This window comes from Xiphophorus hellerii, chromosome 16 (genome assembly GCF_003331165.1).
Source record: "Xiphophorus hellerii strain 12219 chromosome 16, Xiphophorus_hellerii-4.1, whole genome shotgun sequence".
NCBI lineage: Eukaryota > Metazoa > Chordata > Actinopteri > Cyprinodontiformes > Poeciliidae > Xiphophorus > Xiphophorus hellerii.
Genome location: NC_045687.1, coordinates 11,692,517 through 11,712,091, shown reverse-complemented (window position 1 = coordinate 11,712,091; position 19,575 = coordinate 11,692,517). Strand labels below are relative to the sequence as shown.

The window sequence follows — 19,575 nt, the reverse complement described above, 5'->3', positions numbered from 1 at the left end:
ACACACACACACAGAGAGAGAGAGAGAGAGAGAGAGAGAGAGAGAGAGAGAGAGAGAGAGAGAGAGAGAGAGAGAGAGAGAGAGAGAGAGAGAGAGAGAGAGAGAGAGAGAGAGAGAGAGAGAGAGAGAGAGAGAGAGAGAGAGAGAGAGAGAGAGAGAGAGAGAGAGATACGGTGTCTTTTACCCTGGGTCTCTCCCTCTACTTAGGTTGAGTGAGTGACCACACCATCACACAGCCTCCTCCAAAAGCTGTTTGGCATCAGCAGAGGACTTGGCAAGTTTTGGCTGCACATACTCAACACTGGGTTATGGCACAAAAGCCTTTTTCTATCAACTCTAGCGCCATATAAGGGGAAATAAACAGGGTTTCCTAGACTATTGTCCTTACTTATTGAGCTTTGTTGTTTTTTCCAGCAGAGGGAAACCTAACTCCACACAGCCACTTCCTACCAATCAGTGAACTGAATATCCTGATCTCTTTTGTCTTGTATTTTTCTTTTGCATCCTTTATCAGGACAGAGGCACACGATGTGTAGCGCAAACCCTTAACAAATCATAATACTTAGAATCAATAATATTTTTATATTCAAGTAATCTAAATAATTGTTGAAGCTGACTGAAACTTAAATCCAAATGTTAAATAAACCTTTCATTAGATGTCTTAGCAATGCACAGGCATGTTCTGCAATACAGGGATCTGCAGCATGTCAAAGTTCAGCAGGTCACATGTGGTGAAAGTTTACCCCTGCTGACGGAGATGGCAACATTAATTGTAAGTGCAGGTTGTGGTCTGAGAACTGGGGCAGGCACCTGCTGCAGAAGTGGGTGAAGATGAAGAATGCTGTCCTACATAGCCCACCAGCTCACCTTAACCCAACCCGCCAAATTAATCAACTCTTCAGAGGCCGTGTACTCGTCTGGGGCAGCCGTCCAAGGAGAGAGGCAGAGCCTGTTTTAAGGCACAGGTCACACAGACCTGTAGGAGCATTTAGGAGAAGTGAAGAACAATATTGCTTTAAAATCACGCCGAAGCAGCTGGGGTTTGGAGTTGCCCTCAAGGATGAAACAGTAAGATGTAGCCTGTCTGAAGCCATCTGTCTCTTTGTCTGAGCAGCTTCTCTCATGAGATGTGTTTTGGTTGAAACGCTGCTGAGGAGCCTGATGTTTGATGAGGGGGGTTGGTTCAGGAGCTCCACAGGGAGCTAAGATGACTAACTCACAACTCCTCCTAATCTAGGACAAGCACACCTAGACATCCTTCATGACTCTAATGTTTTACTCGTGTCGGGCCAAAAATACGTCCGCTGAGGTTAGTCAAAGTGGGTCGCCCAGCAGCTTTTTTTGGATCGTGCAAAAAAAAAATTTAAAAAAAAAATGGAAAAACGAAAAAAAATGTGCCATCTAAATGATCGCTGTCTTCTGAAACCAACCCTGGACGGCAAAAGCCTTCCCAGTCAGTTTATTTTTACAAGTATCAAACTGGGTCAATGACGCCACAGAATAATGCAAAACCCAATTTCAAGAACTCCGAATGACAGCAACGCATAAAGTCCTTTTCCAAAACATTTTATTGGTCTTATAGAAAATAAAGAAAGCTGTATCAACAAACATACAATATATACATCAATAACTTAGACACCTCGGAGAATCACATTTAAATCCACAGCTGATACTGTATAGGAATACATAGTGCTTATCTACAGATTGCAAAAAAGTACAATAATTTAATTTATAAATAGTTACAATTAACTATTGTCTGTTTTCATACAAAGTACTGCAATATTTTATTACAACCCATACAGAAAAATAACAACAGAATATTAACTTTGTATTACTCACTTATATTCCGTTTGAAACACAAACCCACTCCACAGAGCAAGAGAGAAAACAAAAATATAACCCTGCACAGTCAACCTTTTACAAACTCCACTTTTTAAAAAAATCCCAACATCTTGAGAGCTAATAAATTCAACGGCCACACAAGTGCTGTTATTATCCTCTCCATATGTTGCTTACAAAGAAAAACAAGCAATGATCAATTATAAAATTACATCTGCAGAATAAATTACAGTGTTGAGATCAATTAGAAAAACGCCGCATAATGAGGACAGAAAATGCTGTGGAGGATGCAACAGAAAATAAGGAGCATAAATGACTGGTGTAGCAGCAGAGGAGGACACACACGCACACACACCCCTACATACACGCATACAAATATATATAAATTAAAACAAAAAACGCAAAAACAGATTTTGCATTAAGCCCCTGGGACAGATCCTATAGTTGCAACCACATCACAAACATTTGTAATTCCATGACATCTAAGCCAGTTAACCTTGAATTTAGAAATTCGTAATCTGAATAAGGATGGATGTTTTATGGATTCCAGGGCTACCACATGGTTTTTAGGTTTGAATTCCTTACAAAAAAAGAAAAAAACAAAACAAAACTTGGTTGAGCTTTATCTTTCTGAAATGATGCCAAATTTGTAAGAAAAAGAAATTGAGCAGCAGAGTTTAGTTTTGAGTTGTGTTCATGACAAACCTGCCAAGTCCTCACTGCCAATGCTGAACAGCTTTTGGTGAAGGAGATATGATGGTATGGGGTGGCAGATTTCTCATTGGAAAAAAATGTCAGCAGACTCGGGCTACGACACCTTAAGTTTAGCATCTTGTGTTAAACTTAGTTAACACAAGATGCTTTTTGGTGGCTTTCCTACACACCAATAAGGTTCCTAAAACAAGTATATTGCCAATATGTCCAGTTCAATAACTGATCACAAGTCAAAGGAAAATTGAAAAGGACCAACAAGCAGAGAGAGAAGGAGGAAATTAAAAGCATCTCTTCAACTGATTATAATGGGCAATTAAAGAGACAGATTTGACAAATTTGGACAGAGTTGCCCATCAATAAACACAGTTTCATTGAGGCGTTTGTACATTTTTACACCTTTATTCAATTTGTTGGAGTTGAAAACAGATTCTATTAGTATTATTATAATTTTGGGGAGGAAGGGTGAGTGGTTTTCCAGGGGATTTTCTCACACAATCACTCTAAAACTTTAATAAAAATTGTGATGTGGAAAATCAAACACAAAGGACGCAAGTTTAATCTAAGTTAACTAGTTGAGAATTTTTTTCAAAAATAAATTAGGTTATTGTTTTTTTTGTTTTTTTTCCCCCCATATTTGGCAAATTTGGAAAATAATAAAAGTTTGTTTCAAGACAGTGCAGAAACCCTGGAATCCTTTAGGTCAAAAAAGGGGCCAAATACTTTTACACTTACTCAGGATGCAAAACGTCAGAAAAACAACACACAGTTTGCAAAAACAAAAGCAAAACAAAGCAGCAAGAACATTTAAACAACAGACTAACAACTCTGACAATATTAATTTAACCTTACACATCTCTCCCACATCTTTCCACTGAGTTGCATATTAAGGGTCACTTTTTTACAACGATCATCAGTACCTACTGCAGCTACATACTATACACCAGTATGCGTGATAAAGAGTCGTCGCCTTCGAGAGGAGATTCAAAGATTGCTTGACAGTGCCACTTGAACACCTTTTAAAGACACTTGACACGAAAAAAGATCAACTCCACAAGACGGCCACGGTAATAAGGACGCCAACATCGATACTGGGCTATGTCAAGAGTCACAAATATATTTTCCCACAGTTAACCCGTCACCGCAGATAGCTAAGCATGTTGACAGAGAGAGGATAGGACGACGTGCGCGTAGACAGTGTAACCAGCACCCAGATCTCAGACGTGGAGTTTTGCTGAGATGTTTGTTTTGAGAGCGACTGTAGATTAACACCTCAGTGAGGGCGACCCCTGGATGAAGTGTGTTCTGTTAATGACGTTGAACAACTGCGTTCACCTTGAGGTGTACAGCTGCTTCAGCGACGGTTCTCCTTCTACACAACCAGGCGGTGTGACGCTCGGCACGGGGGGAGCGCTGCTGGCAGCTGCTCTTGATTGTAACTACATGTTCATGCCGTCTCTTTCTATGTGTGCATTGAAGCCCTTTATGACAATAAAAAAATAAAATAAAAAGGAGAGAAAACAGAGCTGCCATCCATGTTGCCACTTTGCTTCTTATCAAGAACCGTTTGTTTTATTTTTAGTGGCCTGTTTTGTCCTGAGCAAAACAAGCAGGAGCTTAGTGCATACATACAAACCCTCAGTCGAACCATGCCACCTTTAATCTAAAGACCCACGGGTCAATTTATGGAAGATCTGCCTCTTTATTTGGTGGATTATCCAGATATAGGCTTAGGAAACTGCATATTTTAAATATAATGCATTTATTTCTGCTATCTACAGTTGAAGTTATACATATGCAAGAAGGACAAGAATGGCACATAAATTTTGAGCTTTAAATTGTGCATTTATCCAAGGTAATTATGCAACAAAAAATACGAGTCAGGGCCTAAAGTTTCAATTTATTGTAGATATTTAAATCTACACAAAGTCAAAATGTGTGTTTTGTTTAATTGTCCTGTTGGAACACAAAACTGTGAAGATGTTTAAACTATTTTACCCAAATCATTACCCACAGATTACAGAAGAAAATAGTTCAGATGTCCAGAAAAAAAACATAGAAACAACTATGGTTGTTTCTATGCTGATCATGAAGTGGAAGATTCTAGGACAGCAACAGCGTTACTGTTCACAGTGGAACAAGTCTAACATCACTGTGGACTGAAAGGTAAAGATTGAGCTACTGGGCCACAATAACGAGTCCAAGAAGTTAAGCCGAGGAAAGAAATCAAAGCAATTTAGATTAACGCAATGATTTCTACAAAAGATAGTTGTAAAATATTCAGTCAGAATGATGCTAGTCTGCTGGTAGCTGCAAAACGTATTTGGTTTGTCGGCACCTTGCTTAGGAAAATCTAATTAAATAGTATTTGGGGTGCACACGAATTTGTCAATTCAATTTTTAGTTTTAAAAAATATAAAAGTTGTATATTATATTGTAAGTTTACCCCAGAGGAAGGAAAATTATCATTAATAATAATAATAATAATAATAATAATATGGAAAAATATACATTAAAAGATTCCAATTAATGTCCTTCATGTCAATGAGTGTATGTAAACTTCTGAAAGGAACTGTAGTTAGCATCAAATAAGTGGCTGGAAAACTAATGAAATCTTCCCAACAATAAAGTTCTTTATTTTCAGGTCACAGAAGACATATTTTGAAGGTTTCCAACATCAGGTGCAGCATATTTTTAGTTTAAGCTTCATTTAAATTCACAGACTATTTCATTGATATCTGTCTTACACTGCTCGCTGACGTAAACTCTTCATGACAATATGATTGGTAACTAACACCGAGAAAGCAGAGGATATCACAGATGCCAATACGCACACAGACAACTGACCTTGTTCACACCACCTAGTTTAGCTCTACAGATTAGTTTGTTTTTTTTTTGTTTTTTAAATAGCACAGCGTTGACATCTATACAGTGAACAACACCGCCAACTTGCCACTTATACGTCACATTACGCGCTACCCCACTGTACGCGCCTAGTCACTAGAAAAAAAGCTATCAGACTTCAATAATAAGCCACTTTCGGTACAATTGCAAAAGAGATGTCACAGGATTTTTTTAATGAGTTTTCTTTTTCTGTATTTCTATAAACAATGGAGTTTGATCTACCAAGTAATAAAAACCAAGAACTCAGTGATAGACAAAGTTTTCTACACTTTAACAATTCAAACAGTAAAGCTTGTGTAAAGACGTTCTTTTGGAAATATTTGACGGACATGTTAAGAAGTAATTACAAAAAAAAAGTAATATTTATATAGAGAGAGATATCTTTTAAAGAAAATGACGTATTTTCTCTATGACCAAAATGAGTGTCCTCACAAATCGTGAGGGTATCACTGTATCAACATTCAGGTTTTCGGATATTGTAGCGGAATCTTGTCATACTGGAATGGCACTCAGCTCTGGAACGATATCGCTAAGATAAATACGCAAGATCTCTTTTTTTTTTTTCCATGTGTGTTTTCAGTGCATACATATATTATTGCATCTACCAGTCATGTCGATAATGACAACTTCACTGAAGCCTTTCACGGATGCATAAACTGAAACGAACTCTAGGTTTGTCAGCATTGTTTTATGCCTACATCACTGAGAGACACCTAACACCAAAACAAAACAAACTGAAATATCACAAGTTGGACTTAAATTGCTAGTTTTGGGTTAGTTGTTTTGAAGACTTCTGTAGCATTAAGACCAAGAAAGTGACTTTCATTATTGATCCTTAATCAAGTCAGTGCAGAATAACAAACAAGAGGGCCTTGAATTGTTAGATTTGATTGAGTCAATATTAAGAAATTAGAGGTAAATAAAGACAAACAATATCATCTTATATTAAAGAAAATGGACGACTGCTGTGTTGCATTGCTCAGAGTGAATCAAGAAGCATTTTATGACTGTTAAAATAAAATAAAAAACACAGAAGACCCTGGACCATGTTAAAATGCACTGACTAGTTCAGAAGTGAAAATCATCCCTCTGCCTGTTCTGCTACTACGACCTGGCCTCCGTTTTGGATTTGACGATGGTGATGACACTGGTGGCAGCTACTTTACCAGGGATGAGGGGCCCTATCACAGAGGCCATGGGTCCCCTTCCTGTAGTGACGGGGCTGCGCGCCACAGTCCTGGCAAAGCTCTGGAGGGCTTCATACTTTGAGCGCAGAGCATCCAGCTCCACCTTCATGCTTGCATTCTCTGTTGCCAGCTTGTCCACTTCCTGTTGCAGCTGGGCTTTTTGCTTTTCCAGCTCCTCCTTCTGGGTGACCCGCTTCACCCGGCAGCTTGCAGCATAGCCACGGTTCTTCAGGGTGCGTCGCCTCTGCTTTAGCTGCAGGATCTCTTCTTTAGAGAGCCCCCGTAAATGCTGGTTTAGTTCGCGCACCGACATGGTGACCAGCTCATCGTCCGTTAGACTGGTACCATTTTCCCCAGGCTCCCGCTTCACCTGCAGAGGCAAAGCAATTATAAATTATCTGACATCAAAACTGGTTTAATAAAGTCATCATAAGAACTCAGGGTGGGCGACGTAACAATATTAGATCATGGAGGGTGGGCAATTATTTTTCTCCATTTTTACTGAAAGGCCACATAAGCAATTGTGACTGTTATCAATGATCAGATCATTAGCTGAACACAACTTTTCCAAGTACATATTTGATAATAAACAGAAAATATACATTTTATCATCTTCTGGCAACAGTAGACATTGCAACTGAACAATAAAATGTGACCCACCATCCTGAGAACTGAAACGTTATACTTGTAACCCTTGGAAGTCCCTTCATTTGTGCTCCACCTGTGTCCGTTGGACACAAAAAAATACTATTTTAAAGTTTGACAGAAATTTTTAACAGTGAGCATGTATCAACATATTTTTGCAAAGAAGTATTCAATTATTTAATTCAGTCTTCATTACGCATGACAAATATATAGCAATTTTTTAAAATTTTAGCCATTGTCCAGGTTCAGCCCTCCTTTGAAATACTCACTTCAGAGAAAATAAGAGAAGCTATTAGATTCCTCCTCCATCCCATAAATGCAAACAGTAGTTAAGGAAGTGTAATCCAAAACTGGTCATTTCAAAAAGTGATAGCAACCTTGACTGATAATTTTATTGTATTTGTGCCTTATTTATAAAGATTGATGGGCTTCTAGTACATATAAAAAAAATATCATTTCTTAGTGGAAAATAAAACATCAAATTTAAACATCAGGGAATGATAGAAGAAAAAAAATAAAATTACAATGATGGTTTATTGAAAAGTACATTTCGAATGTGTCACTGCAAAAATACAAAAAGGACACAAATTACTCTACTTAGTTAAAAGGCACTACGTTTTGAAATGGAAAAAATAATAATAATAATAAAAAAAAAATTTCAACACCAAAAAAGAAAATCACAAATTAGGCACAATCCTAATAAAACATTTTTATCAGACATTATTTTTTTACCTTTAAGGCCTTGTTTCCTTTGTTTATGGTATTCATGCCACAAGAGAAGCCTCCACCTGTACTGCTGGTTGTTCTGTGAAAAGTCATAATAACAAAAAAAATATTGCTGTCAAAAGAGCGAATTAATTTCAGTGCAGAATATTATATTTCTGGCAAATAGGCTCCAGCCTGACTTTGACCCAAAAATATAAAGTAGGTCAAGGACTTCAGACACCCTTCTCAGTGATACCAAGAGAGTTGAATGAGAACTCTTTATGCATCTGTCAGAACAAACAAATAATTTGACGCCGCGTCTGCCTCAAATGTGAATCAGGTTGATTTTAAACAGGATATGCAATTCAGAGGAAGGTAGATAAACCTTCTTGTCTTCAACAAGGATTATTGGGAGTTGAACTTAAGATGCTGTTAAACTGGCTGGTAGCACTTTGCAATATCTAGGAAAACAGAATTCCTTCTCTCAGGTACACAGGGCAGCGAGCTACCCAGTCTAGACAGTCGCACCTGTCTTGGAATCAGCTCCGCTATAATCCCACAAATCAATAAAGGGGACGTAACTAGTGCAGAGCCCAGAATAACCAGGCTGCAATGCAGTTTAATTTTTGTTGTGTCAGTACAGAGGGAACACCCAGGGAAGCTTTGTGAGTGAGAAATGTAACCAAGGGGTGTAAAGACAGAAGGTCGAATGCTGTCTGTCGGGTGAGCTCCATCATAAGACAAGACACAAAAACGCACACACACACACACAGAGTTGTGACTGTGAGTTTTGCTCTGCATGCAATAAATGCTGTGTCAGCGACACCCACCACAGTCTGCCCACCCAGCACACTGCCTCTGTAAGCTGATTTACACAGCCAGCAGTGTTACTACATAAACAAACACATGCTGGATTTCTTTTTTTTTTTTTTTTTTTTTTAGACAGCATCACACCAAACAAAGCACAAAGAGCTACAGCTACTGTGTGTGATGGTGTGTGCACGCAAGTGAGTGTTTTTGGCCTCCAAGCACATTAAGCCAGTCACGTATGATGTGTGGAGAAAGCTCAGTGAGGTAAGACAAGGAAAAAACAGATGAGTCGCAGCTCTGAAGTGGACTATAAGAAGGCCAGGAGATTACCATGGCAACAAAAGGGGAGCTACAGGTGGACCGGTCACCTGAGCCAAACAGGGAGAGACAGACTCTTGTTAAAAATGACCTGAATACGACACGACCGCACAGACTGGGGACATAACATGGGGTCAGATTGTGACTGGAATTTTTTGATGCTTTTCACTCTAAAGATGAAGTCCTCTTAAAAACAGCAGTGTTCCGCTGTAATGTGGTTGCATCCCACCCCGCCTTCAGTGGACTTTTTAAATGTGGTGTTTTCATCCCTGATGGGCTGGCTATGAATAGTCGTCTGATAGTAACACCTACTTTTTACAGGCCTTTGCAGTGACTCATTTCCAGTAAGCATTTGGACCACAGATGCAAAGCATAATGGGATAATGGTCTGTCTGATGATGCACAGATAATGGACAAACAGACAGGAAAGCATGAGGCTAATAGCTGTTAGGATAAGAGCGAGAAAAAAGAAAGAGCTACGGCTGCACTGATCAGGCTTTTCACAACCAATACCAATTTCCTCCTTTTTATTATTTTTTGATGAATAAAACTTTGATAAATTTATTTTCTTCTAATTTTATTACAGTAACTATTTTGTTCCAAGGATAAGATTATCTTCATTATGCATCTTAACATATGTCCCTGCCATTTTTCTTATTTTTAATAAACTGATGACAGGGCAGAACAATACACGATATAGGTTGATGCATTTATAAACTAAAAATTGTAGGAGTTCTTTGACATGTTTAAGAACAAAATGCAAGGTACTTCATAAATAGCAAAATCAAGTAAAAAAATGGTTGCTAGCAATGTCTGGTAGCTAGGTTTAAAAACTGCTAACATTTTCCACTTTAATAAGATGTTAGACAAAGTGTTTGAATGAAGAGGACTTTCTTCTGCCTTATAAATCACAGTCACACAGTACAGCCCCTCCCCTACCTGTTGCTGTTCAATGCGAGTCAGATGACTTAAAAGAAGAGTTTTCTCTCACTTATAATAAAGAGGAATTTGGTTGTTTGAAAATATTTTTGTTCAGAATTAACAAAATATTTAAGGAAACTAAAGGCACACCAACCCGCCACATAAAGTTACACTCTTTAAATCAACGGTTGACAAGTAGGGCTCTGTGTAATACATTTGTTTTCCTCATCTTTCAGATCCTAAAAAATAACAAAATGGATCAAATAAGATGATACATAAGAAACAACTCCATAAAGCAGAATACTGAGAAGATAGCACAAATAATTCCACAGTTACTATAGAAAAGTTAATTTAGTGATAGAATCATCACAAAATGTATCAATTTTGTTCATATTTTTTCACATATAAATCATATTGTACATAAATTACAAGTATGAAAAAGGATTTTAAAAATGGTTATGACACATTACAAGTTTGCAGTTACAGAAAGTGCAAGGTAACTACCGTACATCTGCCTGATAAAATATTCTAATAAACACTATTATAACAGTGATAACAAATCTGCGTTTTTAGTAGGAGTAAGTATCATTTTCTGAGTTACTTTTTTTTTTGGATGTAAACAACACAATATATGGTGCTTTATTTTTTTTTTTTACCCAAGGTTATAAAGTGGGAATATCATGCTACCGTGCCTATTAAAGATACACGTTCTGTCACACAGCTGTGCGAAGGCATGGCTTGGCATTCTGAAAGCTCACCATATGACACCAAGGAAAGATTGTGTCCAGGCTGCAAGCCTCCAGCACAGGCTGCTGCCAACAGACGGCTAGCTATGACAGGGCATGGCAGAACAACACAGACAAGGTCCAATGCACAGCTGCTCCCTTCCACTGCCGGGCATGTCATACCTCACAGAGACAAAGAGGCATCCACACAAATAGAGAAGCCAGGGAGAGGAAAACACACCTACAATTTTCTGCAGAAATGACAAGGGGATGTCAGAGGTGCTCCAGTGAGTTATTTGATAGCGACAGGATGGCTTTAAGTTCAATAATTCAAACAAAAACAAAAAGTCCTGCAGCATATTGCCTCGCATTAAAAATTCCAGGCCTTTAGTGAGTATCTAGCCATCGGAGCAGTAGGTGAGATCTGCAGCTCGGAGAGCAGGGGGCATTGCAGGTGGGGGCATTGCAGGTGGGGACGCAGACGTCTTTTGTGGATGCTTGCTGAATTTTTATGAATCGCCTGGAAGAACGCTGACAAATCAGGGCTGATTGCTTGTGGAGGAGAGACATCACACCCACAGGAAATAGAAAAATGCTGAGTGTGGTCACCCACAGAAAAGGAATGGTGAGAGACAGACAGAAAGGGAGAGAGAGAGAGAGAAAAAGAGAGGACGAGATGAAAAGAAAGAGAGACGAAAAAGCCTTGTGTGAAATGCGTGGTCGGCACATTTAGAGGTGCCTGAGTAGAGCAGGTTGAGTTAAAAAAAAAATATACTGATCTCAGCAAGGACCAAAACCAAGGTGCCAATTAGAAGTTGTGAAGTTGAGCCAACACAATAAGAGCAGGCCAGCCGACCATCAGAAGCAGTGTCTGTTCATCCAAATCTACAAAGGTAAGCTCAGGTTCATATTCAAGAATGATAATAAAACATACATAGAAAAATCTGCTCTTATAAAGGCTGATGTAACATGATAGATTTGGCTGTAAGCCAGCGGCCTGCCTTATAGATCTCGTTACAGGATTTCTCCGGAGGATGCCAAGGATGAACACCATTAGCTGGGGGACTTTTTGTTGATGGGGATCCAGAGCCAAGGCTCCCGTGCACTGTGTCCCGATGGTGAATATTTATCACTGTCGTTTACAGCCTGAAATGGGAGGGGGATGGTGGTGGGGTGTACCAGGGGTTTGGAAGCAGAATAGAGATACTCAGGAGGTGATTCTTCAAGGATACATCCAAGGCCCTTCTATCAACAACTGTCTCAAAATGGCGGCAGGCTGGTGGGGGCTGGGCGGAGGTTATATTTCTGGGGACTGGAGGTGGCACGCATGGTGGTTCGGGGCTGCAGGGAGAGCCATCTCCACTTGACAGCAGTGTAACGAGATTATCAGGGCCATAAGAGCAAACAAAAACCCCTGAAACCTGCCTCAGAATCCAGATTACGACAGAGCCTGCTGCCTGAATACTAAACAAAGCTGGGAAGGACTAACAGGATACAAGATTTGCTCAGCCAAGGTAGTGGATTTCACATCGTCTAATACAAAAGGTATTTGCAAAGAGACAGAAAACTAAAACCACACAAGTGCATACATATAAAAAAATGCCATGATCAATTCTTGCAAAGCAGCTTCTAAACACTTGTTTCTGGCAGCTTGAAAATAAGTTAAATAAAACTAGACACTGGAGATGCACGATGAGAAAAGTTATAAAACTGTACAGCTTAAAAACATTGGAATGTTTTTATTAAAATTGATGCCACAGTTTAAAAGTGCAACTAAGCAAATGCCAGATAAAGTGCTGACAGGAAGTCTATTTCTTTTCAAAGATCCAGCTCTGTGTGTTGGCCCCCTTAGATGGCCGCTGATTGCCTTTTATTTTTATTAACAAAAGTTGTTTGATTGTTATATATTTATTCTCAAAATGTACATACAGTGAGGGTTTATTTCTCACTGTAGAAAAGTAGGCACAAATATTGTCATTCATTGTTAGCCTACAGAGTAAAAACAAAACCCTCAAAATAAAATGTATTTGATTATTTAAATAAAAGTAAAAATTAGTGGTGCATAAAGAATTTTAAAAAAAATTGTATATACAGTATATTTTCAACTACCAATGCTTGGACAATATTTATTTTTACTTTTTACTGTTGAATCAGCCTAACGTAAACAAATCAATATTTTCAGCTTTTTGTCATTCCAAATCAAACCCCGTAAAGACAACTGTTGATTTGAAGTCGATAATTTTACTGCTTATCAAGCTTTCCACTTTGTTTTTATTAACATAAAAAAGGCCAATGTTGATTACCTAAATTACATTAACAGGCAGGCAAAGAAAATTAAAAAGCTATACTAGCCTTTTCTCACTGAGTCAATCTTGCATCTCAACTTCATTTGCCGTCTTATTCGATTGTTCTTACAGAGTTGAGATGATTTAATGTAATCAGCCAGCATTTTGAAGCCGTACGCCACAAGCACCCCAGCTCAAGAACTCATCGCGCCTGAACAGACGCCCTACTTTCAACACCTCCCTTCTAATTCAGATTCAAAAAGATCACCCAGAAACTCAGATCTAATCATTTCTCCTGTCAGCTGAGCTAAGTCAATTATCAAGCAAGCTGCATGTGTCGGGAGGCATTTAACTGCAAATTAAAAATCAGACTCCTCTGATCGCTCTGGAGGAGAGATATGGGCTGAGTGGTGCAAACTTAAGGATGGAGAAACTGTGTACGAGTGCATCTGAGCAACAGTAAGGTACGATGGGAAGAGAGGTGGGAAGCCATTAACTACTAAGTATTCAGAGCGTGAAATAAGACTGACAAAAACAGCAAGGAGGGAAATCATTCAGTAGCTTTCAGAGTGGAAATGTGATCTGCTTGTAGTAAAAGGGAAATACTCATCTATGTTCTTTTGTACAGCAAAGGCTCTAAAAATAAAACTAATCACATTTTTATGTGATCTGTGTTGTTGACATAACATCTCAAAATGAAGGGCCAGTGGACGGCTTGTCAAACATTTTACTAGATTATTTGCCAGTCTCTGCTCAATTGTCTGCTACAACTGCAGTACTGCCATACAGTAACAAACATTAAACAGACAACTGTTACAAATGATGACAATAATATGACTGTGTAATTATTGTGACAGGCATTAGAGTGGCTGCCAGTTTAGATCCTCTGTAAACAGCACTGATTTGAACTCCAGCAGAGAAAGGAAACTTAGCCGATAATTTAGTTAGTTTTTTTTTCTTTATTATCAAGCTCTTCTTAAAAGGTTTTATGTCTCCACAGCCTACAAGTACACAAGTACTGACACCTTCACCTGTTGCCTGTTCATCCCAATGCCTGCAAAAACATGGGCAACTAGCTTTGATAGCTTATATGTTAAAAAGCTGAACTAATATAGACTTTGTGTAAAATTGGTATAAAAATATTAGGTTGACGTCTAAAAATAAAATAAAAATGTACAAATAAAAAAAACATTTAAATCAGGTTGACGTCTAAAAATAAAATAAAAATGTACAAATAAAAAAAACATTTAAATCAGTTTTAAAAAGTTACGCCAATCATACCTGATTATATATTTCAACATTCAATGCTTTCAAATCAAATGCACAGGAAACATAAAATTTCCAGAATTATTTCAATTCACTTTTTTCCTTTAGCAAGTAAATTGAAATATATGCTGTTTAGTGTGTTGTTTGGGTGAGTTATAATCAGGTTTTAATATTAATTAAAATAAATGTATAGATAGGAGTAGTAAAATATTGAAACTTTACATGAGAAGATTAGTCTTTAAAATACAAATTCTGTAAAGAAAAATGGTTTTGTCCAATTTCTTGTGAATCCAATTGTCTTCTATGATTATTTTCCTTTCATATGATTCCAAAAGTTTGATAATTTAGGAAATAAAATCAGCTAAAAAAAAGATATTTGCCAGAACTGTAACTGAGTACATCAGGGGTACAGCTCAGGTTGACAGCTTCTGACACAAAGTCAGAGAAGCAAGGCAGACATTGCTTGAACATTTGTGGAGGCAGGTTAGTGGATATATTGGTGAAAAGGTGTTGAATATGAAGCTGCCATGGAAAAGGAGAAGAGAAAAACCACATAAAAAGGTGCATGGGTGTAGTGAAGAAGGATATTCAAAGATTGGTGTGACAGAGGAGTGTGCTGCAGGCGGGTTCAGATGGAAGTGGAGGATGTGTTGTGGCGACCCCTCAACAGTGCAGCTAAAAGAATAAGAATTTGCCAGAATTGTTCCTATTTTGTGTTTTCCCTTGTTATAATAAGGTAATTTATGGTGATCGGATCACAAACAAGAAAAAAACCCCCAAATAAACAAAGAAGCTACCACCATCCACGGAATTTGAAAAAAAAAAAAAAGCATGCGGCACATTATCTCAACTTCTGCATCCAGTTCATGTTGGTTTAAAGTGAAAACATGAATCACTGCCCTCAGGGACGTTATTGCATTTTTTTTAAAGTCGCTCATAAAATGAGGTTTATTTAAAAGGACTAGTTTGTGCTCTCCGATGTTTTCTAGTCTTACAGAATCTATTTTCAGTCTCGGCCGCCACTATTTACTCTCCGAGCTGCTCCGTCAGTACAAGCAGCAGGCTAGAAGAAGAGACTCTGGACCTTCAACTGTATCTGCCTGGAGGACTTGCTTAAACAGGAAGAGAATATATTGTGATACTCTGGCAGAGGAAATAAAGGTTGAGGGCAACCAACAACGGTATACAGACAAACCTTGCTGCTTACTGTAGCACTGGGGTTTTTGAGAATATATTGTATTGACCTGACATCGTAACCTTTTGAAGCACAAATGCAGACCAGATTTATTAGTAACATTTCAATAATGAAAACTTCACAAAATATAAAGGTATAAAGACAAGTCACTTTTTCTCCTATAGTGTTTTTCATTCAAACTGACTCAAAGAGCTGAATTTCTACAGAAAAAATACAACACAAACACAAGAGTTTATTTACATCTAAGTGATTCTCCCTAAGTAAAACCTGATATTGAAACAAATTTATTTGAAAAATTCTAAATATCTTACTTTAGGATAATTTTTGAATTTTGAAAACATTTATTTGTTAAACCAAGCATGATCTACCAAAATTGTCTTACATGTTCCTTACTGAATCCTTCAAAAGACGACTGCACATATTTTTAACGCTCCCAAAAACAGCATTAGGGAGCATAATTTTTAGCCCATAAAAGGAACCCAATAGCAAGTGGTTCAGTATTTCTTTTAAAAAAAGTATTTTCTTTGGAATATCTGAGTTGATGCATACATGGGGAAAATCTTGAAATTCCTTCGTTACTGTTAGAACATAAGAAGAAGCTGCAGCACGTTTGTGTTTTATGTGCAACAGTCCTTAGAAAAACAGACAAAAAGTAATCTGTCAAAATTTTAATTGTTAGGTCAGTCGTTAAAAAAATTCTAATCAGTACTGGCCAAGAAAAGTGTGATGAGTGTAATTCTAAATCCAATGAATACTAGCAGTTTGTAGTTCTCACAATTCTCCAATGTATCTTCACAATGTGGTAGCTTTAAAACAAGCTCCTACCATTCTAAAGCTTCTCAGAAAGTAAGACATCTACTAGAAACAGTCCTAGTTATGTCTTTTTAAGTACTTGAAAAAAAGCAAGGAAGACTAACTCTGAGCCTTTCACTAGTTTTATCTTGACTTTATTTTTACAGCACTACAGGGTTTTTTTTTAAATCACTTGCTTCCCCATAAGAGTTTAAAGCTGATCTGTTCCGCACAGAATTTAGTCAAGATAAAGAATAAAAGGTTAGCCATGAGAAAGACGCGCACTTATGCTCATCACGTTTATTGCACTAAATTCTGAGTAAACAGAGAGCCCTAATGAACACAGCATGTCTAAGTCAAGCTCCAAGAAATCCATCAAACACACTTTTTTGACTCTATCTGGATGAAAGTATTACTTTGAGGAGTGAAGGGGGGCATATCGCAATGCTTAGCAATCCTAATCCGCAGCACACTTGCAAGAGGTTTCATCACCAACATTCCCTCCCTATTCCAAAAGGAGAGGGCTGAAAAAAAAAATATTGATCTTTTCCCTTCCTTCCTCCAAGGCATTTCTATTTCCCTGTGCAGCTTAAGCAGCACTTTTGTGGACAAATCCTGCATTTGTGTTCCTTTCTGGAGGCTAATAATTGTCCTGAATAGGCGTAACGACTCCCAAAGCGCAGCTGAGTTGGCTGTACAGTGGTGTTGGTGGCCAGACTGTACCTCTGTGCACAGCTAAGTCTTGCTTCGTGTTTCATCAACCTCACATATCCTCTTCCACCCTCCGCCGCCTGCCCACTACAAGCAACGCCACTGGGTATGAGTTGTGCACTCAGTTCACCTCTACAATACCTAGCTTTATTTTATCCTCACCACCTCAATGAAAGAGGAGATAAATCTAAGAGCTCATCTCCGCCATTCTCTGCCTCCGTCCGACGCTTATATGGACCATCATCTTTCCTCGTTACCTGCAGAGAGAGGCAGGGCAATGGGCATTACGCTTTATTGCAAAGCCAAGCTTCTGATGTACGATTGCCCTGTCTGCTAAACACACTTCAATGCGCTCCCCCTCTCTTGCATGAACAGAGATGATGAAATAAGTTGGGATATCTGTGCAAGAATGGGCAACTTCTATGTGTTTTAGCCCTGGCTATGTGTGCTCAACAGTTTCCAAGGTGACTTTTCAAATTGCACAGAGACTATCCATGGATAATTCATTACCTGCAAGCCCTCTATAAGCTCTAATAGGCAGCAAATTTCATCATGTCACACTCAGGGAAACAAGAGCAGCTGTCATCCCAAAATTAAAGTAATTAAGAGCTGCAAGACTTTAAAATAAATCATAAGGAAGGTTAATCTTAAAAGATATGATTCACATCATGCCTCATTCAATATTAAAATATAAATTTAAATGCTAATTTTCAGGCGGTGTTTTTGTATTTTATTTTTTTTAATCATACAACAATTAGATATGACCCAATATTAAAACGGCACTTGATTAAAATACTAAAACACACAATATCTGCTTATTGTGCAATTAAAAATAAATGGTTTTGACATCGCGGTTGACACCTAAGCATTTAGTCTAAATCTGTTTGTTGATGTACATCATGACAGCGCTGCAATAAAAAGCCACATTCTCAGCGGAATGTCGATGAGGCTATTGATAAATTGCCTGATGGGTCATCACTTGATGCTGATGGCTTGAGGAAAGATGAGAGATCAGCAACCAGATCTCCATCCGTCTCCTACTAATAACGACGGGCTCGGTGATAATCATCGACACTCATCTGGCGAGGAGACCTTTGTCCGGTGGTGCCATATTTCGGGGTGGATTCTGACTAAGAGAGCGCCTAAATACATCATTGTGATGATTCAGCATGATAAAAATATCGCGCCTCCTAGTTGGGATTTTAAAATGAAACAATATTGATGAGGGACGCAAAACCGACTGGTCTGATTTGACGATCATTTCAAATAGTAGTGAAATGAATTAAGATCACTCCAGGTGAAGCAATTCAATACGAAAAGGATGGTGTGGAAGCGATTTCCTGGAAGATCAAATTCATGCACATACAAAAGCGACATCATCATGCTGCGATTTCTAGTAATCGCGTTCGCGTCTGACCAAAAATGTCACAAAAGGACACTGCAACCAACCTGATCTGGCAACACCGCTGGCTGGCTCGGCTGCCGCTCGTTCCTTCGCACAACGAGGTGATGAAGCAGCAGGTTTGACCAGCGAGAAGCGCATGAGTTGACAAACCCCACAGAGAGGCGCTCAGACACGGTGGGCAAGCAAAGCACACCGGGCGTAATAACACAAGAGCAAACTAATTATGGCAAAGGGGAACCTGCACAGGTTACACGCTGGCTACACGCTCCTGACATTCCGCGACTCAACCCCTCGGCGCCCCGCTCGTGTGAAAGTGGCAAACAACTCCCCGCCTACAAAAACAAGCAAGCAAGCAATGCGATGCGAGCAAGCGAGGAAATCCCCGTGCCTCTGTCTGCACATTACAACTGTGGCACCGTGCCATTCTTCGCGGGATGGGAATTGGCCACCAGGTGCGAAACGGATGGCAAATCCCGCGCCAAGAGCACTAAAATCTGAATGTTTTTTTCTTTTATTCGCATTTTACGAGCGTACAAAAGATTAGCCCTGCATAGTAAGAGCACAACCTCGTCCTGCTAAACCACTATATAACGTACCAGGTTTGAACTTTCAAAATAAACCTCCTAGTAAGAACACAAACGCGTGTTTTAAGCGGTCGAGTGCAGCGGACGCTTTAGTTTGAAAACCGTTTGTGGGAGCTAATGTAGTTAGCTTGACGAGCTAACTGTGCTAATACATCTCTGCACACTCAGCACAACAACAGCGAGTCGCTTCGCTCTCCAGACTCACCTGAATGTAAAACGATGCAGCTCCCTGAAGTCAGAGCTGCCAAACTCCTCTTCTCAAACCGCGGTGAGGAGGAGTGAGCATTACAAATACATATTTATTTGGTTTTAGCAACAACAAAAAAAGCGATTTCCAGATATCAGCTCGTGCGCTCCTTGTTGATTGCTTTCTTGTACCAAAGCCAGACGTCATCGTGTTTGGTCACGTGTCTCCATTCATGAAAGGTCTATTTTCCTCAAAAGAAAAGCAAACATTTCAATAATAATAATAATAAAAAAACACTTTGCACCTATTGTTATATTGAAACACTGCTTACATTTGCTGTACCTAAATAAACAGACTGCAAATGTACCTTAAATCAATCAGAAAA

General features: G+C 38.8%; 1 protein-coding gene across 1 annotated transcript; it reads right to left on the bottom strand.

The window, feature by feature from the left end:
• Window positions 1-1,550: 1,550 nt before the first annotated feature.
• Window positions 1,551-19,027, bottom strand: LOC116735739 (transcription factor MafG-like). Its single transcript, XM_032587807.1, is given in 4 exon segments — window positions 1,551-7,011; window positions 8,019-8,091; window positions 18,464-18,501; window positions 18,504-19,027. Coding segments are annotated over 4 exon segments (618 nt in total). The 5' UTR covers window positions 18,558-19,027; the 3' UTR covers window positions 1,551-6,558.
• Window positions 19,028-19,575: the final 548 nt, after the last annotated feature.